The following is a 26,138-nucleotide window of genomic DNA, read 5'->3' on the forward strand; positions in this document are numbered from 1 at the left end:
TGATGGATGCTATATTGCAGTTTTTTTAGTACAGCTACGATGTCGAGGGACTGGCAGAGGACATTTATCACATTGATATCGAAACGGCAGGATGCTATTGAGCCGGGACATTTCGGCCAATTAGCCTGTGCTCGACTTTGTACAAGGCTACGACGAAGATACTTCCTGTCAGATTGAGGGATATCCTCCTCAGATTGATTAGTCCGGAGCAGGGAGCTTTCTTGGGAGGGCGGAGTATTACAGGCAGTGTGTTTATTGCCCAGGAGTTTATGTTTATTCTTCGTAGGGCTCTGATGAGGAGGAGCCTGATGGGGACCAAGCTTGACATGGAGCGGGCTTATGATAGGATGAGATGGGACTTTATGCAGCAGTCTTTGTAGGAGTTTGGATTTCTCGAGATATGGATTATTTGGGTGATGGTTTGTGTGTGGTGTCCCTCTTTCGCCATCTTGGTGAATGGTACTCCATCTCGTTTCTTTGAGTCTACTGTCTACTGGAGGTTTGCGCCAGGGTTGCCCTTTCTCTCCTTTGCTCTTCATTATTTGTGCAGATGCGCTTTCTAGATCTCTTAGACATGCCATGTCCACACAGGAGTTAGACGCTTATAGGCCGGCGGAGGGGGTTGTGCCGATCTCTCATATGCTTTTCGCTGATGATTGTTTATTGTTGCCCCGGTCGACTCGACAGGCCGCATAGATCATCTGTAGGATTCTACGGGATTACTGTGCAGTATCGGGGCAGTGTGTCAATTTGTCCAAATCAGCGATATGTTTAAGTCCGAAGACGAGGTTGCCAGCGAAGAATTCTATTTTGGAGATTCTGGGGGTGAAGAAGCAGGTGGGCACATTGACATACTTAGAGATTCCGCTCTCGGGTCAGCGGCTTCGCAGTAGGGACTGTACCTTTCTGGAGCATAGTATTAGACATAGACTGGAGGGTTGGCAGAGGCACACACTATTGATGATGAGGAAGATCACTTTGGTCCGGTCAGTACCCTCGGCGATTCCGACTTACTTCCTCTCCAACTCTCTTATCCCAGTGGAGGTTCAAAGAACTATTGAGCAGCTCTTCAGAAACTTCATCTGGGGGGAGTAGTGGCAGAGGCGGTATCCACTTGGTGGCATGGAAGGTGGTGTACCAGCTGACCAGGGTTGGAGGATTGGGAGTGCAGTCCTTGGTGGTGAGGCGGAAGGTTCTAGCAGCACGTCATGTAGCTAGATTTATACTAGAGCTTGACAACTTGTGGTCCTCATTGATGAGGGCCAAGTATGGGGCCTTGGCTCCAGGGATACGGGCATGATGGCATCACTCGCCGGTCTAGAGGGAGATGTGTGCCAGGGCTTTGTAGGTGCTTCCGGAGATTACATGGTCTATTGGGGATGGACGGTCGATCGATGTTTTGGCGGACAGTTGGGTGACTGAACAGCCGATCAGCAGTTTGCCGACCCTGGTGGATTCGGCGAGACTGGACGAATACAGAGTCTGTAATTTATTTGACCCTGCTGGGGATCAGTGGAGGGAGGGACTGATTCAGGAGGCATTCGGAGAGCAGTTGGCAGAGTTGATTCTGGCACTACCGGTTCCTTTTCGGGAGGAGTCGGACAGGCTAGTGTGGAGGCTGTCGGGACGGACATGGGTATGAGCTAGGGATCTTCTTCCCATGTTCAGTAGGGAGTCAGGATGACAGATAGAGGGAGGATGAATTTGGAGGATGCGGATTCACCCACATGTGGCGCTCTTCATCTGGAAGGTGGCATGGGGATGCCTACCTACCAAAAGTTTGCTAGTCCGGCGAGGAGTGCGAGTCACGCAGTGCTGCATAGTATGCACGAAGGTAGAGGAGACTATTGATCATGTTCTTGTGCAGTGCCTGAGGGCGAGAGAGATTTGGAGTAGATCACCGGTTCCCTTGCCCTAGTCGGTGGAGTCGGCTCAGGCCCTGATTCTTTTATTGAGAGTATCCATGCAGAGCCCCAGATCTTGGGAGGAGGGCATCTTCAGAGCATATCTAGATTACCATATTTGTTAGACAAGAATGTTGGCATTTTTGAGGGTAGGAGGATGTCACCGAGAATGGTGGTTGATAGAGTTATATTACAGTCCAGAGAGGTTATTGCAACCTCTACGTTATTCACTAGTGAGATGGCCAGGGACATCCTGGGCACTTTATCCGCTGTCACAGCGCCCAGGTCCGCCCTCATTTTTTGGGTGCCCCCACCCCTTGGTCATCTCAAAGTGAATTTCGACGGGAGCATGTCGGTGGATGGTGTATCTGGAGGGGTTGAATTTGTGATAAGAGACTCCTGGGGCAGATTGGTGGTAGCAGGGGGTCAGCGCACGATGGGATTTACAGTTGTTGGGGCAGAGCTTCGAGCTGCATGGGAGGGGTTGTCATTTGCGAGGAGAGTCCTCGGTGCCGAGTGGGTGCTTCTTGAGGGGAATTCCTCTGTGGTGATTGACTGGATTTGAGGTATGGATAGATATGGGGATGGCCATCCCTTCATTAGAGAGACTCGGAGATTGACTCAGGAGTTGAGTGGCTTCCAGGCAGCCCACGTATTTCGGGAGGCGAACAGGGCAGCAGACTGGGTCGCCTCTTTCGTCGCCGGCACTCCGGAGAGTTCCTTTGGACATCTATAAGAGATATGCCTTCCACTTTATACTCTTTACTTTCTCGTGATCTGACAGGATGTACTCATTTTAGAGCTATATAATATGCCGTTTTGATAAAAAAAATAAATAAAATAAACTAATTATGTTCAATTATATCACAAAACACAACTCAGCAATTGCTCCCCTATATAATCAACTCTAAGAATGATCATTTTCCTAGGTAGCCAATCCCCAAATGCATAAAATTTCTAACCTGAGGATAAAGATACTGAAGGAATTTTAAGGTTCTGATGACAATCCTTGAGGAAAAATTACAAAAAACGAAAATGGATAACAGTTTCACTAGAAAAGAGATTTTACTAAAACAAAATTAAAGATCAAAGTTGCAAACAACCACAAAATTATTTCAGCATCCAGGAATTTAGTTACTATAATACATTATGCATTCAATAAACCATATCTGAAGTTGCAAGAGCAACAGCAGCAGGACGGACAAGTTTCTATGGGAACTATTTGAGACATCCGCAAACAAAAACATCAAAAGAGAGTAATATACACAGCAGCATGATTTTATTAACAATCATGAGAGCAGATTAAATGATTGTGCTCCTCTGGCAACTTTGATGAAGACATCCTCCAAAGTGGTATCAGCCAACCCCCATGCATGTATGGTGAATTTCTTCTTTGCATTTTCTACTGCTTGAAAAACATCGGCAATTCTAACCTCGTGCTTTGGCAATTCAAACTTTTGGGTTCCAGATATATAATATATCTTATTTGCATTTGGAGAGAGTTGTCGAACCAAGCTTTCTACCTCTTCCTCTTCATTTGAAGATGTTGTCATGGTAAAGACGTAAGATCCTCCATAACGAGCCTTTAGCTGTCATCAGACACCATTAAAGAATATTTATTCCCACTAAAGAATCTAGGTTTAATTCAAATTTTCAAGCCGCATATGGTAATGATTGTGAGATGAAAATTCAATACTTTTGGTTCTAAGCCATCATCCAGAAAGCAAGGTTATATAATATATAATATACTTACCTCCTTAGGATTTCCTATGCACTGCCAACTTCCATCCACAAAGATACCTAGTCTATCACATAGGTACTCTGCCTCCTCCATTGAATGTGCTGAAATAATCAAGAAAGCTTCATTTATGATGCAATTCAAAAAAAGACCTGTGTTAACATTAAATCCCTTAATAGCAATGACTGCTGGACGAGGAATAAATAAAGGGGAAAAGGCATGAGGGTTACATTCACAGTAATATTTAAACAAATTCTACTGTGCACCAAGCTAAAATACAATTATATGTGCCCTTGCCCACCAAAAAAAAAAAAAAAAAAAGAGGAACTTAAACTTCCGTAGACAAGTTTAGGTAACATTACAGGCCCTGCTCTTTCTGAATTTGAATGATTAGATGTACTAGTTCTAACATAGAAATGAGAAAATGAAACATACTAGTGAGAATAATTGCCCGATTTCTTTTTGCATGCTTCACAACATTCCATAAGTTCTTTCTTGATGCTGGATCCAACCCAGTACTTGGTTCATCCATATAGACAACCTAACAAAGCATTTCATCAAGTGACATGTTATCCAATTAAACTTCCATAAACCGATAATAGTCACTTTCAAGGACTTAAATGAGATATCAAAGATTTATACTTTTGGATCACCAATCAGTGCAATGGCGACGCTAAGTCTCCTCTTCATACCACCACTGTATTTCCCAGCTTGTTTGTCACCAACGCCACTGTAGAAAAGATTCACACTCTTCAAGGATTCCTCAACTGCCTGGAAATAAAAGGACAAGAGAAGATAGTAATCCAAAAAAAAAATGACTTTTATATGTGCTTTGGCAGTAAAACAAAATTTTAGACCTCATCATTTAGCTACTCTGTTAACAGCTCTCTTATAGGCACAATAGATTCACAACATAAGCCCTTAAATGTTAATATAAAAGGGAATCATTCTGCTAATGCGAGGTCTGGGGAGGTCAACCGTACACAGCCTTACCCCTGCATGCAGAGAGATTGTTTCTGTGTTTCGGACCTATGACACCAATAGAGCAGCCTTATCATTGTGCCAAGACACCATCTCTTAAATCTAATATCCCTTTGACGTATATAAAGGACTATAAGTTCAGCTTTGGCAGTGAAACAACATGGCATGCAAGCATGTACATTTTGCATTATTACTAATATGTTCTCACAAAAAAAAATCCTCTATATAATTTTTAACATAGCAAGGAATAAGATACTGTCTGCAACCAAAAAATGCAGTTTACTAGTTTTGATGTTTAATGTAGTTTAAAAACATATTTAGAAATGATATTAGCATTCAGAAATTCTCAATTCCATTTATAAGCATTGTAAAAAGTACATATATCCAGTTACATTGCTATTTGATTATTTCAGGAATAATAAATCAACTTGATTTTCCCAAAGGTGCACTAGAAAATAGCATCCTTGGTTGCATAAACTAGGTTACACATGCTCTTACTTAAATATCTATTTACTACCAATTCTGCTTATTATACACTAAATAAAATATCTTGACTTAATAAATTTTGAATTTCTCATATAAAACAAAAGCCAAATCAAATCTCATGTCAGATTTAAAAAGGGCATGTATGCTAATAACTATGCAATACCTGCATTAATGCAGCACCCTTGAGATTCTTCAATCGACCATAAAACAATAAATGCTCTCTGCCCGTTAATGTTTCCCAAAGCAAGCTGTATTTAAGAATGACAAACAACAGGCACAAGAATAATACTGATTGAAAATAATAACATAAATCTCCTAGTGTCTAATATAAATGAATCAATTTGTTTTGATATATGCCATATTCATCACAAACATTCTTTTTAGTCACAAGGATAAAATTCAAGGTTCATACTCATGCTGTGGGCATACACCCATGCTTGTGTATATTTCATCCATATCAATCCTTATGTCCAATCCATGAACATATGCAGTGCCGGAGGTTGGTGTAGTAAGCCCAGTCATCTGTCAACAGATGAAGATCTTCATATTATGTAAAAACTGGAATTTGCATGTAAAATGATTATGTTAGGACCACATGAATCAAAAAAGGAAGAGGTTTGCTGATTCAAATAATGTTTCATATATGTTGAGATGAACTGAAATTTATTTTTTTTTAGATTTTCTTTGAAATAAATGAAGGGATAGAAAATAGGACATAACATGAGCTTCTTAATTAAAAAATGTCATAAGAAAAATCAGAAAAAATAATTAATCATTGAAATGATATTACACTTGAACTTAGTCAATGCAATTAGAAACTAGACCAAGTTTTCTAGATATCCCCATATTGACTCATAATTCAAGGGTTAACAGTGACAGCGTTATCACTAACCATATTGATAAATGAAGTTTTTCCAGCACCATTAGGACCAAGCATGCCAAAACATTCCCCATGAGGCACAGCTAGAGATAAACCCCGAACTGCAAACTTCTCTGGATTTCCATCTCTTCTTGGGTAAACCTTCTTAATGTTATCAGAGATGATTGCATAACTAGTGCTCTGTTCTAATAGTAGCTGCTCAACTACCTCTCTCTGAAAAGAAGTAAAAAACAAACAATTATCGAAATAGACTAATTATAGTTCCTGGACAGTATAAACCAACTAAAACTATCAGATAAATATCAGTATTTTGCAAGCTAACGAAAGAACCAGTTAAGATAAATTATAATACATATTTCTATAACTAGTTGGCACAACTCGAAATCAATTTATCAAAATTAATTCTAAGCACTTTTGCATATCTACAATGCTAATTTATGTGATCGCACCTATATTTTACAACATTTTCATCCACACGACGTTGTATTTTTTGAGATATATCCACACAGCTATGTAGGTTTAACTATTGCTCTTGTAAAATTTTCCAAAAGATCTCAGGGGCTGTTGGGTACACAAGTTTTACTAAAATGAGTGCAAAATCCATCATACCAAATGTTTGTCTGGCTGGTTTCATAGAACTGTTTTGTGAAAACTTACAAGTCATAAAACCTGAAAAATGAGTTTAATGAAAAACAGGTCTTCCACTGTTATTTGTAAAGCCTGAGTTTACTGAGTTTTATGTTCATTTGTTTTGAAAAAAATCATAAGCAACCAAAAAGCCCAAAGGCATGTAAATTCTCACAACAATTCAGAAGATTCCTCCTTTATTAGTGTGGAAAAAGCATTTGTGATGTATAAAGGTGTGGAGTGATTGATTATAACCCTATTTGATTTTGATGAGCTCAAAGCATTTGAGTATATCTTATGTTATACTAATAAATTCAATCTAGTGTTTCAGTCAAATATTTGTAAATTTATGGTTAAGTGTCTCTAGCTTTGGTTCAATACACTTTAGATAAGTAAGGAATTCAATTTGAACCAAAGTCTGAGTCTCGAGTCGACTCTGGAAGATTACGAGTCGACTCCAAGCGTATCAGAAGCACTGGCACAAGCTCGAGTCGACTCCTACACATTACGAGTCGACTCCGACTGAGAACAGACAGCCGGACAGAAAGATTCATCTCAGAACCTGTCAACGAGTCGACTCCTGAAGAATTCGAGTCGACTCCGATGCTTGCCGAGTCGACTCCAGCGTAGTACGAGTCGACTCCAGGGAGTAACAGACAGAAAGACAGAGAAGCATTTTTGGACTCTGAGAGCCGAGTCGACTCCCGAAGAACTCGAGTCGACTCCGATGGTTGGCAGGTCGACTCCTAAGGAAGCAAGAGTCGACTCTCAGAGAAATGCAAGGCTAAAAGTCAGAGAGCCAATTTCGGACACTGAGAGCCGAGTCGACTCCCGCAAAGTCCGAGTCGACTCCAAGGCAGCGCAACCCCAAAGACAGAAGACTGTATTTTTCGTCTGAGAGCCGAGTCGACTCCGAGACAGTTCGAGTCGACTCCAAGGCAGCGCAACCCCAAAGACAAAAGACTGTATTTTTCGTCTCTGAGAGCCGAGTCGACTCCGAGACAGTTCGAGTCGACTCCAAGGCAGCGCAACCCCAAAACAGAAGATTGTATTTTCGTCTCTGAGAGTCGAGTCGACTCCGAGACAGCACATGTCAACAGACAGAAGATCGGAATTTCGGGCTCTGAGTGCCGAGTCGACTCCCAGAATATCCGAGTCGACTCGAGTGAGCAAACTTGAAAGAAAGATCTCTGGATTCCTTAGAACGGGTCGTCTCCAAAAGTGCCGGGTCAGCTCCAGACATTGGGGAGTCGACTCCAGGTTCAGTCGAGTCGACTCCAAGTCAAGACAGCACTTTAATTCAAATCCAGAACAGTTGCCGAGCCGTCTCCAGAAAAGCATGAGTCAACTCCTGCAACAGTCGAGTCGACTCCAGATCGCGCGAGTCGACTCCGATCCCAACGGAAACATTGTCAGGAGTTGCAGAATGTGCAGAACGGCTAGAAATATGTGTCTAACGGCTATTTTTCTTTGGGAATAGCTTAAATAGCCTGAGAGAACAGTAATAGAGTAAGAAAGAGAGACTCCATTGAAAGCTTAAGGGATTTTCCACCAACCAAAAGCTCTCTAGAGTGATTATACGAAAAAGAAGAAAGAAGTGCATTGAAGTCGACTCTCCAACTCTCTTCCTCACATTCAAGGCTCTCCTCCTGACAGCAAGTCTACATCAAATTCAAGAGGAGTCAAAGAGTTTGAAAAGCCCCTTCCTCCATCTCCAAAATCAGTTTGAGGGCTTCTTACTCTTCCTTGCTTAAATTGTTTAAAATATGCTTTTGAGAAGCTTTCTTTTTCTGTTTGTTTCAAACTATTTGTTTCTTACTTGATTCAATCAGGGGATTGAATCAAGGGTGTTAAGGTTTGTTGGTAAGCCAAGGTTAAAACCAACGGTGTAAGGGTTTGATTGTGATCCCGGGAAAACAATCGGGTGGTTCTAGTCGGTGAGCCTGTGAAAACCGACCGAGTTCGTTGTGATCTCGTAAAACAACAAGTTGGGTTGTGAACTTGTAAAACAACCGGCTGTAATCCGAGGGATTATAGTGAATTCCAAAGTGAGGCTTGGGGAGTGGACGTAGGACCAAAGGTTAGCTCCGAACCACTATAAAATTGCTTGTGTTTGTGATTGCTCCATTGTCTCTTACTTTCCCTTCATCCACTGCATATAACAACTAATTAATCCACTAGCAAAAAGTTTTAATTAGTTACTCACAAAGCTTTTAATTGCAATAATTATTTTAAAACCCAATTCACCACCCCTCTTGGGTTGTCTATCTGGGCAACAAGTGGTATCAGAGCCGGAACTCCTTTACCAAAAGAGTAAAAGATCAAAATGACAACCCCATTTGGATCTTCTCATATTGAGGGCCAGTCCACCCATAGACCTCCATTCTTCAATGGATCCGACTACTCATATTGGAAGGCTAGGATGAGAATATTTATCCAAGCACAAGACTATGAGATGTGGACCACCATACTGAATGGACCATACATCCCATCAATTTTTGTAGAGGGTGTTACTATACCCAAACTTGAAAAGGATTGGGATGACAATGACATAAGGAAGGCACAACTAAATGCCAAAGCAATGAATGTGCTTTATTGTGCTTTAGACCGAAATGAATTCAATAGAGTCTCTACTTGCAATTCTGCAAAAGAGATTTGGGATAGACTTGAAGTGACCCACGAGGGCACAAATCAAGTAAAAGAATCTAAAATAAATATATTAGTTCATAAGTATGAATTATTTAAGATGGATTCCAATGAAACTATCACTTGCATGTTTACTAGATTTACTGACATTGTCAATGGCCTAAAAAGCCTTGGCAAAAATTATACTAACAGTGACCTTGTCAGGAAGATTCTTCGTTGTTTGCCAAGGTCATGGGAGGCCAAGGTGACGGCAATCCAAGAAGCCAAGGACTTAAACAAGCTGCCACTCGAGGAGCTTCTTGGATCCCTCATGACGCATGAGCTAACAATAAAACAACACAGTGAAGAAGAGTCTTCTCACAAGAAAAAGGTAATAGCCCTCAAATCTGTTTCTACTAATAAAGATTTATCTTGCAGCAGCAGCAGTGAAGAGGAAGACAATGAGGGAGAGGATGAAGAGGCTCTTCTTGTAAGAAAATTCCGAAGATTCATCAACCGGAAGAAGTCCATACATCAGAAGAGAGGTTCAACAAATTTTCACAATAAAGATAAAGGTAAGGAAAGGGAGAGTGAAGGAATCGGATGTTATGAGTGTAAGAAGCCGGGGCATTTCAGAGTTGATTGTCCTCTGCTGAAGAAGGGCAGCAGATACAAGAAAAAGAAAGTACTTGTTTCTACTCTGACGGACTCCGATGCATCATCATCATCATTAGATAAAGAACAAGAGGACAAGGCCAACTTCTGTTTTATGGCAAACGACAATGAGGTAACATCTGAAACACATTTAGACTTTACCTTCGATGAATTATATGATGCTTTCAATGAATTAATGGACGAATATAAGACAATAAACCTTAAAAACAAAGAATTGAAACTAACTAACTAATCTCACTTCCGTAAGTACGATACATTAGTTAAGGATAAAGATGTTATCATTAAAGAAAATTCAGAACTTAAGACATGCAACCAAATGTTAATTCAAAAAACTAATACCTTAATTAAAGATAACGAAAAACTGACCAAAGAAATATCAGAACTTAAAAACGATAAACAAATCATAAAAGAGAGTCTCACAAAAGACTTAAATGCACTAAAAACAGAAAAACAAAAGTTGGCACCAGAACTTGAAAAGTACAAACCTTTTGTAGAAAAGTTTACATATAGCTCTGAAAAATTGGAAATGATACTTAATAGTCAACGAGCTGTGTTCAATAGAGCTGGTTTAGGGTATAAACTAAAAATAAGCAAAAGCTCCTTAGTAATTTCTTTGTAAAAGCAGGAAAAAGCAAAACTAAGAAAATAACCTGTTTTTGCTGTGGAACAATAGGACATAAAGCTAATGTGTGTGATCATAGAAAAGAAAAAGCTAAAGAAAAAATTAAAAGGGTTTGGGTTCCAAAAGGAACCAACATTACTAACCATGAAGGACCCAAGAAAACTTGGGTACCTAAAGTTGTATGATTTCCTTGTGTAGGAGTGTCTTGCAGCCAAGGTCGACAAAAACTGTTGGTACTTGGATAGTGGCTGCTCAAGACACATGACGGATGACAAAGACCAATTCTTCACCCTTGAGCCTAAGAAGGGAGGTGCTGTGACATTTGGAGACAATAACCAAGGTCACATCATTGGTATAGGTAAAGTACAAATCACCCCTTCAACCTTTATTGATAATGTTCGATATGTTGATGGTCTTAAGCATAACCTACTTAGCATTAGTCAATTGTGTGATAGAGGTTTTGATGTTCTGTTCAAACGATCTTTATGCATCATAACCAACTCAATTGACAACAGTTTAGTATTTAAAGGAATAAGACGTGGCAATGTGTACGTAGTAGATCTTGAGGATCTTGCCAAACATAACCCCTGTTTAGTTGTTAATGATACTAAGGATAATAATGCAAGCTGGTTATTGCACCGTAAGTTAGGTCATGCAAGTATGGATACAATATCAAAACTAGTTAAAAGAGATTCCGTGATAGGTTTGCCAAAACTAAAATTTGAGAAAAATAAAATCTGTGAAGTTTGTCAATATGGCAAACAATCAAAAAACTCCTTTAAATCCATAAATTGTGTCTCTACCTCCAGACCCCTTGAACTACTACACATGGATCTATTTGGACCAACTAAAAACAAGTCTAGGTGGAAACAAATATGGTCTTCTTATTGTAGATGATTTTTCTAGATATACTTGGGTCATGTTTTTAGCTCATAAAGATCAAGCATTTTCAGTATTTAAGAAATTTCATAAGGAAGTAACTAATGCTAGAGATGCTTCAGTCATAGCTATTAGAAGTGACCATGGAACGAAATTTGAAAATCATCTATTTGATGAATTTTGTTGTAAAAAGGGGATAACTCATAATTTTTCTGCACCTAGGACACCACAACAAAATGGAGTTGTAGAAAGAAAGAATAGAACCCTAGAGGAAATGGCTAGAACCATGCTATGTGAAAGTAACCTCCCTAAGTATTTTTGGGGAGAAGCCATTAATACATCATGTCATATATTAAATAGAGTTTTATTGAGACCCATTATAAAGAAAACACCTTATGAACTTTGAAAAAATAGAAAGCCCAAAGTAAACTATTTTCATGTTTTTGGATGTAGGTGTTTCATTCATAATAATGGGAAGGATAACTTAGGTAAATTTGATTCTAAGTCTGATGAGGGTATATTTTTGGGGTATTCTACAACAAGTAAAGCCTATAGAGTTTTTAATAAAAGAACCCTTGTTATTGAAGAGTCTATACATGTTGTGTTTGATGATACTAATGATATCTCTTCTAGCAAGAGAGTTGTTCTTGATGATGATGCTGAAATTCTTGAAGAAAAGATTGATGAGATGACATTACAAGAAGATGAACAAAAACTAATTGGAAATGCATCATCAAGCCAAGAGGCAATTGTGGATCATGGGCTGACTAAGACTTGGAGGTATGCTCATGGGCATCCTAAGGAATTAATTTTAGATGATCCATCTCAACCTGTTAGGACTAGAGCATCTCTTAGGAACTTAAATAATCATCTAGCATTTATCTCACATTTTGAACCTAAACACATAGAAGAAGCTGAAAAGGATGTAAATTGGATAAATGCAATGCAAGAAGAACTAAACCAATTTACTAGAAACAAGGTATGGAACCTAGTTGAACGACCCTCTGAATATTCAATAATAGGTACCAAATGGATATATAAAAATAAACTTGATGAAAATGGAATTGTAATTAGGAACAAGGCTAGACTAGTAGCAAAGGGCTATAATCAAGAAGAAGGTATAGACTTTGATGAAACCTTTGCTCCTGTAGCTAGACTTGAGGCAATTAGATTGTTACTAGCATATGCATGCTCTAAAGATTTTAAATTATTTCAAATGGATGTAAAAAGTGCCTTTTTGAATGGGTATATTAATGAGGAGGTGTATGTAGAACAACCTCCTGGTTTTGAAAATCATTAATACCCCAATCATGTGTATAAATTAAACAAAGCACTTTATAGTTTGAAACAAGCACCTAGAGCATGGTATGAAAGACTTAGCAAATTTCTACTAGATCATGAGTTCTCTAGAGGAAATGTAGATACGACACTATTTTTAAAGAAGAAAAACAAAGAAATGTTAGTAGTGTAGATTTATGTTGATGATATTATTTTCGGTGCTACTAACAATCGCCTCTGCGAAGAATTTGCTGACTTGATGTAGAGTGAATTTGAAATGAGCATGATGGGAGAGCTGAACTATTTCCTCGGTCTCCAAATTAAATAATCTGAAGAAGGGATCTTCATCAATCAAGCTAAATACATCAAGGAGATGCTTAAGAAGTTTGATATGGAAGGAAACAAGTCAATCAGCACACCCATGAGTTCATCATGCAAACTAGACCAAGATGAATCAGGTAAATCAGTAGATCAAAAGATGTATAGAGGTATGATAGGATCCTTATGATATCTCATTGCAAGTAGACCTGATATCATGTTTAGTGTATGCATGTGTGCTAGATATCAATCTAATCTTAAGGAAACACATTTAATTGCAGTTAAGAGAATCTTTAAATACCTAATAGGAACAAAAAATATAGGTTTATGGTATTCTAAAGAATCTAGCCTAAACTTAATAGGGTATACAGATTCAGATTTTGCTGGTTGTAAACTTGATAGAAAAAGCACCAGCGGGTCATATCAATTCTTAGGAGAAAATTTAATCTCATGGTTTAGCAAGAAACAAAACTCGGTTGCATTATCTACAGCTGAAGCCGAATATGTTGCTGCCGGGAGTTGTTGTGCTCAAATCATGTGGACCAAACAACAACTTGAAGATTATGAAATTAAACAAGATAAAATTCCCATTAACTGTGACAATACAAGTGCTATTAACCTAACTAAGAATCCAATTCAGCACTCAAGAACCAAACACATTGAGATAAGACATTACTTCATAAGAGATCATGTATTGAATGGTGATGTGACACTTCAATTTATTTGCACTGATGATCAACTAGCTGACATCTTCACAAAACCCTTGAGTGAAGAGCGATTCTGTGTACTTAGGAGAGGATTAGGAGTGATTGATCCATCCTAGTGATATTCTCTTCTAATTCATTGATTTTGATGATTAGCTTGTGTTAAATATAGAGTTTCTCATCTATGATCATCAAATCAGCTTATAAACTTTTTGATTATCCCTTCTTTGGCACGAAAACAACATGATTTTTGGGTGCGTGCCAGAGTTCGAGTCGACTCGGATACATTTTAGAGTCGGCTCATGGGGGAGTCGACTCGCACATATTTAGGAGTCGACTCGAGGTCGATGGCATCATAAGGGGAGTCGACTCGCGCATATTTTGGAGTCGACTCGAGGTCGAGTCGACTCGCGACTTACTAGAGTCGACTCGAGGTCGGGAATCCGATGTTTTAACCCTAATCGAAACGTTCAATCGACACTTCTATTCACCGTCGTCACTATTCAAAAACCCTAGAGTCGTCTCCGACCTCGTCTCCGACCTTTGTTAGGGCATTTCCGTCGAGTTTTCCTCCGTTCCTCGTGTCCTTTCCCCCTCTTTAGGTCTAGGATGCCTCGGAAATATGTTGTCCCGAGCCGGAAAAGGCCCCATTCTGCGAGTGGCACCGAGCGACGGTCAAAGGCTCGGAATGAACCCGTGAGGCCACAACCTCCGGTTCCTTCCCCGCCGAGGCCGGTTCCCTCGCGTCCGTGCGCCGGGAAGGCGGTCTCCACCGGGAGATACGTCAACTTTGACTTCCTCTCTCGGGAAGGCTTTACCCTAGGGCATAGGTTAAGGGCTCAAGGGTTAGAAAGGTTTTGTTCCCTAGATCTCCCTACTTACCCGGGGTTAGTTAGGGAATTCTACGGTATTGTAGCTAGGGGTAATGGTGGTATTCAGAGAACTGTAGCGGGAGTCCCTATATTTATTTCGGAGGACTTCATTGCTCAAGTCCTCCATCTTTCCCAAGTAGGAGTGTCTCCCTCTCACCCCACGGATAGGACTGAGGCCCTTACGGCCATACTAGAGAGTCCACCTCAGTCCCCCCTAGAAGAGGTGTCTGCAAATCAACTATCAGCTGAAATGCGGCTCCTCTTGAGTATCATATCTAGGACCCTCTTCCCCAAGATAGGCCGTTTTGATTTTGTATCTGAGAGGGACCTAGCCCTGATGTTCTACATTCTTCAAGATACTCCAATCAACTTTCCAAAACTCATCTACAAATACTTATGTGAGCCTCTAGACAAACCAAGGCTTACTCTTCCCTATGGCATGCTGTATATCTTGATCTTCAGGAAGTTAGAGGTCCCCATTCCTGAGGGGGAACCCTCTCGCTCACTGCGATACACAGATCGCATGGGTGAGGGGACTCTTAACAGGATGGGATTCCATAAGGTTGAGGGAGTCTTGGGTCCGGAAACCATCCACTTCCACACCTTCTGACCCTACTACTCGACACTCCCCCAGCCCTGATCATGACTCAGATTTTTCCACCTATCCCTCCACTTCAGCACCATCTACTTCAGCCGGACCCTCCACTGCACCACCTTCTCAGCCACTGGAGGTCCGGATATCTCCTGAGTAGCTCCGGGAGTTGCGGCAGGAGATCGTGAGGGAGCTACGGGACGACCTACTGAGGGAGCTCCGAGGTCCAGCGACTACTCCCTCCACTGCGATGGTTCCATCATTGGCAGCCGTGACCGAGATGACGGCTCATCTGAGGGAAGAAATTTACAATGTAAGAAGCCTAATTCAAGCCCAATTTTCGAATATGAGCGATGTCACGAGTAATACAAGAAAGATGCGAGAAGACATCCGACAGGAGCTAGGCAGCCAGAGTCAGGGTGCCGAACGGCTAGCCAATGTACTGATCTTCAAGTTGGATACCCTCCAGGAGAATCTGACTGAGCTTACCTCGATCCAGAATAGGGCCACCTCGGAGATCATAAAGCAGCTAGGAAACATTTCAGAAGGGATCAGTTTAGTTATGCAACACACTAGACTGAGCAAGGGAGCCACATCCTCCACCACAAAGAAATCCTAGTGTAGCTTGCTTTTTCTCTTATTGATATGTACTTACTTCTATACTTTTGATGTATCTACAATTGTACTTAAATTTACATCAATACAATGAGTAGACATTTCTCTTCCAAATTGTGCAAATTTGAACTCTAACTGCTTTTATGATGTGCTATTCCTTTTTGCTATGATGACAAAAAGGGGGAGAAAATATATTGAATAGACATGTAAAGGGAATCAATAAAAAGAGAACTTTTAAAGCACAAAATAGAACTTTTAATTTGTTCTAAGTGGATTCGATACCTCGAGGCTCATTATCTCTCTGTTGGGGCTCCTAAAGGAGTAATCTCCAGAATCTATTCAAGGGATATTCGGAGATTAGTTGAATAATACTCAAGAACAAATTGGCAGATTTTTCCTCTAAAACAAAAAATTTAAGTTCAAAAGCTTCAATACACTAAAAGAAAATTCAGAGAATCTAAACATAGTTGAATGCATGTGTTGAGGGGGAGAATCTGAAATCTTAAGAAAGCAAATTCATTAAATATATATAAGCCAAACAATTGATTGCATGACATGAAGGCTTATATAATTCCAAATGAAAGGGGGAGCTTTAACTTCAAAATTTACTGTTTTACACCTTTCAGTTTTGGATAAATTAAATGACTAGACACTTGAATTCATTTTAAAACTTTACTATAAATCTCCTTTTTGGTTGAGCAATTCACTTTACAAATACTCAATGTTTTGTCATCATCAAAAAGGGGGAGATTGTGGAGTGATTGATTATAACCCTATTTGATTTTGATGAGCTCAAAGCATTTGAGTATATCTTATGTTATACTAATGAATTCAATCTAGTGTTTCAGTCAAATATTTGTAAATTTATGGTTAAGTGTCTCTAGCTTTGGTTCAATACACTTTGGATAAGTAAAGAATTCAATTTGAACCAAAGTCTGAGTCTCGAGTCGACTCCGGAAGATTACGAGTCGACTCCAAGCGTATCAGAAGCACTGGCACAAGCTCGAGTCGACTCCTGCACATTACGAGTCGACTCCGACTGAGAACAGACAGCCGGACAGAAAGATTCATCTCAGAACCTGTCAACGAGTCGACTCCTGAAGAATTCGAGTCGACTCCGATGCTTGCCGAGTCGACTCCAGCGTAGTACGAGTCGACTCCAGGGAGTAACAGACAGAAAGACAGAGAAGCATTTTTGGACTCTGAGAGCCGAGTCGACTCCCGAAGAACTCGAGTCGACTCCGATGGTTGGCAGGTCGACTCCTAAGGAAGCAAGAGTCGACTCCCAGAGAAATGCAAGGCTAAAAGTCAGAGAGCCAATTTCGGACACTGAGAACCGAGTCGACTCCCGCAAAGTCCGAGTCGACTCCAAGGCAGCGCAACCCCAAAGACAGAAGACTGTATTTTTCGTCTCTGAGAGCCGAGTCGACTCCGAGACAGTTCGAGTCGACTCCAAGGCAGCGCAACCCCAAAGACAGAAGACTGTATTTTTCGTCTCTGAGAGCCGAGTCGACTCCGAGACAGTTCGAGTCGACTCCAAGGCAGCGCAACCCCAAGACAGAAGACTGTATTTTCGTCTCTGAAAGCCGAGTCGACTCCGAGACAGTTCGAGTCGACTCCGAGACAGCACATGTCAACAGACAGAAGATCGAGATTTCGGGCTCTGAGTGCCGAGTCGACTCCCAGAATATCCGAGTCGACTCGAGTGAGCAAACTTGAAAGAAAGATCTCTGGATTCCTTAGAACGAGTCGTCTCCAAAAGTGCCGGGTCAGCTCCAGACATTGGGGAGTCGACTCCAGGTTCAGTCGAGTCGACTCCAAGTCAAGACAGCACTTTAATTCAAATCCAGAACAGTTGCCGAGCCGTCTCCAGAAAAGCATGAGTCGACTCCTGCAACAGTCGAGTCGACTCCAGATCGCGCGAGTCGACTCCGATCCTAACGGAAACATTGTCAGGAGTTGCAGAATGTGCAGAACGGCTAGAAATATGTGTCTAACAGCTATTTTTCTTTGGGAATGGCTTAAATAGCCTGAGGAAACAGTAATAGAGTAAGAAAGAGAGACTCCATTGAAAGCTTAAGGGATTTTCCACCAACCAAAAGCTCTCTAGAGTGATTACACGAAAAAGAAGGAAGAAGTGCATTGAAGTCGACTCTCCAACTCTCTTCCTCACATTCAAGGCTCTCCTCCTGACAGCAAGTCTACATCAAATTCAAGAGGAGTCAAAGAGTTTGAAAAGCCCCTTCCTCCATCTCCAAAATCAGTTTGAGGGCTTCTTACTCTTCCTTGCTTAAATTATTTAAAATACGCTTTTGAAAAGCTTTCTTTTTCTGTTTGTTTCAAACTATTTGTTTCTTACTTGATTCAATCAGGGGATTGAATCAAGGGTGTTAAGGTTTGTTGGTGAGCCAAGGTTAAAACCAACGGTGTAAGGGTTTGATTGTGATCCCGGAAAAACAATCGGGTGGTTCTAGTCGGTGAGCCTGTGAAAACCGACCGAGTTCGTTGTGATCTCGTAAAACAACAAGTTGGGTTGTGAACTTGTAAAACAACTGGCTGTAATCCGAGGGATTATAGTGAATTCCCAAGTGAGGCTTGGGGAGTGGACGTAGGAGCAAGGGTTAGCTCCGAACCACTATAAAATTGCTTGTGTTTGTGATTGCTCCATTGTCTCTTACTTTCCCTTCATCCACTGCGTATAGCAACTAATTAATCCACTAGCAAAAAGTTTTAATTAGTTACTCACAAAGCTTTTAATTGCAATAATTATTTTAAAACCCAATTCACCCCCCCTCTTGGGTTGTCTATCTGGGCAACAAAAGGTATACATATAACCATTATTTGTATCAATAGATAAATTCTTAGAAGCAATGATATAGAAACTGAATAATTAGCTGAATCTTTGTAAAGATTTTGACAAGGCTCTGGGCCCTAGATGTATCGGTAGGAAATTAGTGTTTCTCCACCCAAAAAACTGAAAAATCACCTTGATATCTCCCAGAAGGCACATGGTATACTACAGACAGAAGCTTAATTTCAAGCCAATTGGAACGAGAATTTTGTTAGTGCCCAGGAGTATTAAAAATATTCTGCTCCTCACAAAGATGTGTCACAAATTTAATATGCTTTAAATTTACCAAAGTTTGCCCTATCCTTATTCTTTTATTTGTCACTTGTCAAGTCATGCATATTCAGAATGCAAATGAAAGGCATGGTATTCCTTGTTATCAATAGGCCTCTAAGAAAAAGAAATTGCATTTAATATGTAAAGATGCTTAGACATGCTTTTATATAGTGATACGTTGATTAGGTTGAGACGTGCTGATCATCAGGCAACCATACTTACAATATCTAAAGCCTCTTCTCCAAAAGGAATTTTATGGGCTGAACGGGGATATGGATTAATTCTGTTCTGCCTGTTTATATTTTCACTATTGTAGAAGTCCTGATCATAGGCATTGCACATGTGGCTACTGTACTTCTGTTAGGGGAGTATACCAGTAAGAATAGCTTAATATTGCACTAGGTCTCATAGGATATTTGAGTCATTGTGGCTAGAACAATTGACAACTAGTTAAACCTAGGTTTTCCCAGACAAAGATTTATATTGTGTCGTGATGACCACTTTGGTACACATTGATTGATCTTGTATTTCACATAGAAAATAAGAAAGTAAAATCGAATTGCCACTTTTTTATACTGATGGTTGTATCCAAGAAAGGGAATTTATTGAAGATTAATTGGAGAAAATGCTTATCAACTACATTAGAAGTGTCCATTTAGAGGCCATTGCTAACAGGTTGGGGGTGCTTAGTATTGGCTACATCTGCTTGAGGAAGAATGTTATGAGATACTAGCTTTCCATAAAAGCATAATGAATCTTGGCAACTGCAGGGTCTATCTAGTCATTTGCTTGTTTACTTGTTCCAGTTTCTGGCAACTGCATGTTGAGTATTATTATCTTGTCAATAATGTTGTTTCTAACAGAGCCAAAAGGACTTTGGCCATTTTGTTGGCACCCCTCTTCTCAACACATGCAACAGGGAGAGTTCCAGGTTCGAACCTGGATGGTGGCATTTTTACTGTTTTTTTAAATAAATGTTGCTCTAAATATATTGCAAACTCTAGATGTCATGTTAATCTGAAGTTAGAAGTCACCAAACTAAGTAAGTCTAACAATTAGAAAAACATCATATTTCAAGAGTATACATTAGGTACATTTTGATTTTAAATCTGCAATGGAACAATTTGCCATTCTATTCTATCATTCATCAAGATTTAAATGTCAATCTACCCAAATAAGTGCTAGAACAGTCTCAAATTTAATTAACAAATATCAACAGAAGTCAAGTAGAAGATCTTAAACTTAGCAATATTATATAGCTGATAATCTTTTAAAGCAGATACTAATAAATAAATGCAATAAATCTATACAATTAACTCTGGCACTGCTATGTAGGAACTGATCTTACTTCTTGAGAAACATCAGGTTTCTCCATTTCTACAAAAACTTTGGAATCTTGTCGCTTCAAACTTGGTTTTCGAAAAGATGGTGAAGGCTTCTTCCGAAAATACTGCAGAAAAAATAGAGGACCTCTTTTGATGCCTCCTGACGAGGCAACCTGATCTAAATAGTATGCAGCTGGAAGCAATACTAGCCATTCCACGATCATGATAATCAAGACATTCCTCATTCCATTCTGACTGTCACTTAGATCTTTCCATCGCATACCAGAAGTCCCCTTATTATCTCCCATGAAAGCATATTGGGCAAACTCATATAATCCACGATACAAGGAAAACCCAGGAACAATCTCCATGACTATAATCCAACCTCCTAAAGTTATAAAAAGAATTTCTAGTTTATAATGCTTATGACTTGAGGAAAGGCATCAAAGTAGACAATTTATAGAAACACTATGTTGACATACATTTGAAAGGAACTAATGCAAAAATGATATTATTTACTTACTTGAGAAGGAGCTGTCTTCAATAAAAAACCGCAAAAGAAAAGATCCTAGTAAGCCCGAGGCAAATACATATATATATGCAATTACTGCAACATCAGATATCACATCATCAAAATGTGTCACTATCTAGTCCTGTGCAGGGTGTTTAAGCAAGATACTCTGTTTCTTTTGAATTCAAAATCATACAAGAATCTAACCTGTAGCAGTCTTTACACTAGAAAAAAAGATTGCCATTAGAAAGGCTATCGCAATCTGCAAGTTTAGGTAAATGACATAGAAGACAAACTGTATGCTGTAATCATTCAATCTGAAGAATTTCAGCCCTGAATAGAATTTTCAAAAAAAAGTTACGTAATGCTTAATCTGAGACAAATATAGACTGATGAAGTTTTTACCCTCACCTATAACAGAGCCAAATATCACGAAACATATCAGATAGACTGCTGACAGAGCAAAAAAGTAAGCATAAGATATGACCCAGTAAGGTCCATCCTTTAGCCCATGCATTTTCATAATAATTTTTAACTTTTGTTGCTTCTCGTACACCAGGTAATTCAATATAACCTACATCAGAAGAAAAAGCAATACTCAATACAACCTACCTCTCCATTGCAGAAATTTTAAGCCTAAAATTATGCTGATACACAACTACTATAGCAGAGTTTCGAGTGAAAGCAAAGAAATAGAACATATATATTTTTAAAATTTCAAGTTGTGACTATAAAACGATCTCCCTCTAAATATATCTATTTGTGCAAGCATGTGTGTACACAGCACACATAAATGCAAAATTGCACTCGTAGACACCGCAAAAAAAACATACATACAAAATAGGTTGCAGTACAAGTAAAATGGAGCACTGGGAAAATAGCAAATATAGATCACTTCAGACTTTGGCTCATAATACTCACCGGCAAAAGCAGGTTAACAATCCATGTGAAGAATAATGCACCAAGGAGAGAAGAAATATCAAACTTATTATCTGTTCCTGATTTTGGCATGTCTTTCACATATTCCAGTTGCATCATTATGCCCATACCTCTTAGAAACCGGAGGTATGCATTGGAGGCCTGTAATTTTTTTTTGAAAAAGAAAACATCAGCATCTTGTCCACTGTATTCACTAAAATACGTAAACATCAACTAGACAAAAATGAAAATGGACTAAGAAATGAGAAGCTTTAGAATATGGATGAGACTTCCTTCTCTTTAAGGCTCAATGTCATGTATAGATGCTTAGAAAGGACCCATACCAAAGGAAACCATGCTAAGCAGTACATAAATACAACCTATCAACAAAACTTATACAATATTGTCCATGAACTGCCCAGTACAATGACTTTACATAAGAAAGAAGCATTCTGAACATGCACGGGTAGCATATATAGAATACCATAAGCTACCATACTAACTGTCTCTACTCAGAGACAGATCATTCCTTAGTTTGCAAGAAGATCATGAATAAGATTGGACATTAAGAGGCCATGATTCGAGTTTTCAAAATAAGCCCTCCTTGATGCCAAGGATGTATACCCATCCATAAGCATGGGAGGCATCAAATAGGCATACTTCATCTAAATGGAAAACAAATTAATGGAGAAAAAAATGAGAGAGAGAATAGTCATATGCATCTAAAGACAAACTGAATTAGAAGGAAAACACAGGTGACCATTTTCACTAGGACATGACCGCTTAAAGAAATAATCAAGATACATGATTAAATTTCAAGGCACAAATTCTTTTTGGGGATGACCCTGGGCTTCTGACACTAGTTCTGATTTGTTGATTCAGTTTGGCTGAGCAAGAATGGGGGCGAAAAGGAAAAAGAAGAATATGCTGGATAGTCAAGTTCAAGTTACAAGGTTTTATCATTCTTAATAAGATTAAATCAGTCCAGCAAGGAAAGAATTGAATGTCAGCGTCCTTTTACAAAATTGAAGATACTAGTGCAACTTTAGTAGTCAAGTCTGCAATCTAATTATGGTCAATAAACTAATAAGAAGACATATATTATAATAAAGATACTCAAAAAAAAAAAAAAAAATCTGAGAGTACATACCGCATTCATTGAGCGAGGAACACGCAACAATGCAATTTCGACATACCCAGTTTCATTATTATAGGTTGAGTTGTACCAAATGTTCAAATTGAAACCATTCTCATCAGAGTTCAAGAAGTCATAAGCTGCAGCAAAGAAAGCGTATTTTACGTTTAGAAGGACATGCCATTCATGAAGATGAAAACAATAAATTGAAAAAAAAAGAAACCATTTTTCCTCAGAAAGAAAACAAAAGTTTGTATAATATCACCTGCAATGTATTCATTCGCCTTCCTCTCTGTATTCCCTTGTCGGTAGCCCTTAAACAACTCATCATTTACTGCCGATGAACTATCACGCCATAAAGATAGTCCTTGAACACATTCTACCTCTGATCCAATTCCAAAGACATTATTCAGAATGCAGCCATTTTAGAATCAAATCTTCATGTGGCAGCATACAAGTATATGGAAGGGACCACTACGATACTAGGTACTAATGCATCTTACTACAAATAGGAGCATAAGTATGATCTCCTAACAGATGGCCATAGCAACCTTCAGGAAACTCCTGTTGATAATGTTTTCTTGCCAAGTCCATGAGAAAGTGCTTCGCAGAGAAATGAGAGGAAAACACATTATGTCGCTTTCCTAAGTTTCATTAATAAGTATCAACACATAATGTCAAACACAGAAGGCATTACATGCTTGCTATAAGCAAGTACACATAGGCCCATAAATTTTATAGTCTAGCATCTAACCAGGGCCTGACTGAAGGAAAAACGGGAAGCATTTTGTTCCTAAAGAAATAAGCGGATGCTTATCAATATCAGATAAGAAAAATAAGTGTCTGAACCAGTGAATTCCACAAATTAAATACATCAATGAGTTGATACGACATCTATTTATGAATAGAAATATGTGACATATGATAGAATTATCTTGTGTTGGACATAGGCAAACTTGCAAAACGAGATGCAATCATATATACAGCTACCGAGGGGTAAAATCTCATACATGATTAATAGTGGCCTGGAACACTTTATCAACAAAGTTTGACATTCAAAACTAAACCTGTTAAGACCACTACTCCTGATTTCTGATGCATACCGAGCAAAACAATTTAGCAAAACCTGACTGGCCTTTTACATAGGCAAGAAGCTGTTTACCTAGCTCAAGTGTTCTGTTAGAAATCTCAAAGGAAACTGAACGTGTGAAATTTGGTGTGCATTGAGGTTGGATCATATATAATGGTCTACCGGAGATGAATGCAGGTTCGATGAATTGTGTATATCTGGTCGGTGTGTCTGACCCCTGAAAGATTACCAAGCAACCAGAAAATTCAAAAGCATACCTTTTGAGGCATGATAAGGAGAAATTTAGCAAAAATCCAAACACACAGGCATATTTAGCAAACTCACCGGAACAACACTCGATAGAACATTTAGATAATCTGAGAAATCCATTGAGGAAGAAGTGCTCCTTAACAAATTCCCCGCCAGACCTATCAATAGATAAAATCAATTAAGACAAATGAAACAAAAATATTTAATGCTTAAGAACATCATCTCCAGTAACATCTTTTAGGCAACAAGCTGCATACTTTCTGCAAGCGATTGGTTACGACCAGTGAAAAGTACAGTAGCCGGACAGGATTTTGAATCTTTGCAGGACGCATCCGGCAGGTCCGCGGACGAAACAAAACCAGATCGGACGGCACGAGATTCAAGGCGAGGAACTTGCATCAGAGCTGGCCATTTCGGAGGGCTGGGTATCGGGCAGGTGTTCACTTGATCCAGCGTCGAGTATTGAAGCCCACAGACGGTCTCGCACCTGCCGTCTCCATTCGTATCGATGCAGACACAGCCACATCGGTACTTGGCCTTGTCGAGCTGATTGTTGACTAAATTCTGGAGGATGACAAGCAGCACACAGATGAAGACTGGGAAGCCAATGATCCCAATGTTCGTCTTCAGATTCCGTTTCTGTGAATCAGGAATTACGGCGGCAAATCGACAAATAATTAGATAAACAACAGAATTCCTGATCATATTACCATTCTACGGCCCCTAAAGTTCGAAAACCAGTAATCAAAATCCAAATTTCAATCCTCAGCACTCCAAAGTCATTCCTTTCGCTACAGAAGATGAACTTTTAGCGATCAAAATTGATAGAACAACTTTGATTTGATGACCTCAGTAGCAGTCGAAATTATCAAAGCTTTTGAATTGATTCGTGAGAAGAAAGTAAAGAATCGCAGAATTAAGAGAGAAGAGGACCTGGAAGGTGAGGTTCTTCCTGAGGAGAGCGTTGGCCTGGGTGAGGAAGCTGGCCGGGCCGCGGGAAGAGGGCTCCATTTGGATCAAAGAGACGTAAACCGAGTTATAGTAAGATAAAATGAAATAACCGTTGGAGCCTCGCCTCTCTCTTCCGACCTCACGCAAAATGAAACAGAGGCCAAAACAGGGCTCTCGTTATTTCCGGTCTCTTTCTCCCGGGCGGCAACTTATATAGACGGCGCTTGGCTACTCCCGATCCAACGGATGGAGAACGCGTATTCCCAATCTGTTTTATGACAACCAACTGCTCGACAAATTGCATCACTCCATGGAAAAGGAGTGAATCGGAGACGAGTTTCAGCGCTCGCCGCGTTTTGGGGGGTCCCACCACGGGCATGTGATGCTCCCGTTCAGGATGAGTTACCACTTTAGTTGTCAAAGCTTTTCCTAGAGGAAAAGAAATTATAGCTGATTCTGCTGAGAATTTGAGAAGGTTACTGTTTTATGAAAATAGTAACATGATAAAAAAAGGTATTTAATTCATCGCCATCTTTTTTGTTTTTATTTTTTATTTTTTATTTTTGGCATCTAAATTATTTGAGTTTGTTAATAAAGTATTATTTTGTTTGTTTGGCACCTCTTTTATTCGACTTTTTGTCTTTCTTTCTTTCTTTTTTGCGCTTTGATTGGGAAGAGATTTTATTTTTACGAAAATAAAAATATTTAATTCATCTCCATCTTTCTTATTTTTATTTTTTATTTTTGGCCTCTAAATTATTTGAGTTTGCTAATAAGATATTATTTTGCTTGTTGGCACCTCTTTTATCTGACCTTTTGCCTTTTTGTTTTTTTTTGAACTTGGAGTGGGAAAAGGTCTTATTTTTATGAAAATAAAGACATTTAATTCATCTACATCTTCCATTTTTTTATTTTTTATTTTTGGCATTTAGATTATTTAAGCTTACTAATAGGTATTATTCTATTGCTGGCTCTCTTTTTTCCCGACCTTTTGCCTTTCTGTTGTTTTTTTGTTATTGTTAGATTTTATTTTTGGCCT

The 26,138-nt window shown here is 39.4% G+C and overlaps 1 protein-coding gene across 1 annotated transcript; it reads right to left on the reverse strand.

Annotated features, from left to right (window-relative positions):
- Positions 1-2,950: 2,950 nt before the first annotated feature.
- On the reverse strand, positions 2,951-25,513 carry LOC103696456 (ABC transporter A family member 7-like). The gene is made up of 18 exons (XM_039125287.3): positions 25,082-25,513; positions 24,406-24,787; positions 24,224-24,306; positions 23,972-24,116; positions 23,075-23,194; positions 22,825-22,949; positions 21,678-21,836; positions 21,168-21,330; positions 20,964-21,089; positions 20,769-20,852; positions 20,269-20,633; positions 6,002-6,202; positions 5,522-5,631; positions 5,273-5,357; positions 4,285-4,413; positions 4,078-4,183; positions 3,658-3,746; positions 2,951-3,493 (listed from the first exon to the last, which is right to left on the reverse strand). The coding sequence occupies exons 1-18, from the start codon at positions 25,157-25,159 to the stop codon at positions 3,194-3,196; spliced, it is 2,850 nt and encodes a 949-aa protein (XP_038981215.2). The 5' UTR covers positions 25,160-25,513; the 3' UTR covers positions 2,951-3,193.
- Between the last annotated feature and the right edge of the window lie 625 nt (positions 25,514-26,138).

Source organism: Phoenix dactylifera, chromosome 1, assembly GCF_051530095.1.
Source record: "Phoenix dactylifera cultivar Ajwa chromosome 1, Ajwa_hap1_PhDact_Kaust_v1.1, whole genome shotgun sequence".
NCBI lineage: Eukaryota > Viridiplantae > Streptophyta > Magnoliopsida > Arecales > Arecaceae > Phoenix > Phoenix dactylifera.

Bases quoted from the DNA above. Each gene is read 5' to 3' on its own strand.
- LOC103696456 (XM_039125287.3), bottom strand. From the start codon at position 25,159: ATGGAGCCCTCTTCCCGCGGCCCGGCCAGCTTCCTCACCCAGGCCAAC. The intron at 21,837-22,824 runs GTATGTACTCTC...AAAAAATTACAG, and splicing joins TTCCTCGCTCAATGAATGCG to GCCTCCAATGCATACCTCCG. The intron at 5,358-5,521 runs GTATGAACCTTG...TCTTAAATACAG, and splicing joins GGTGTATGCCCACAGCATGA to CTTGCTTTGGGAAACATTAA.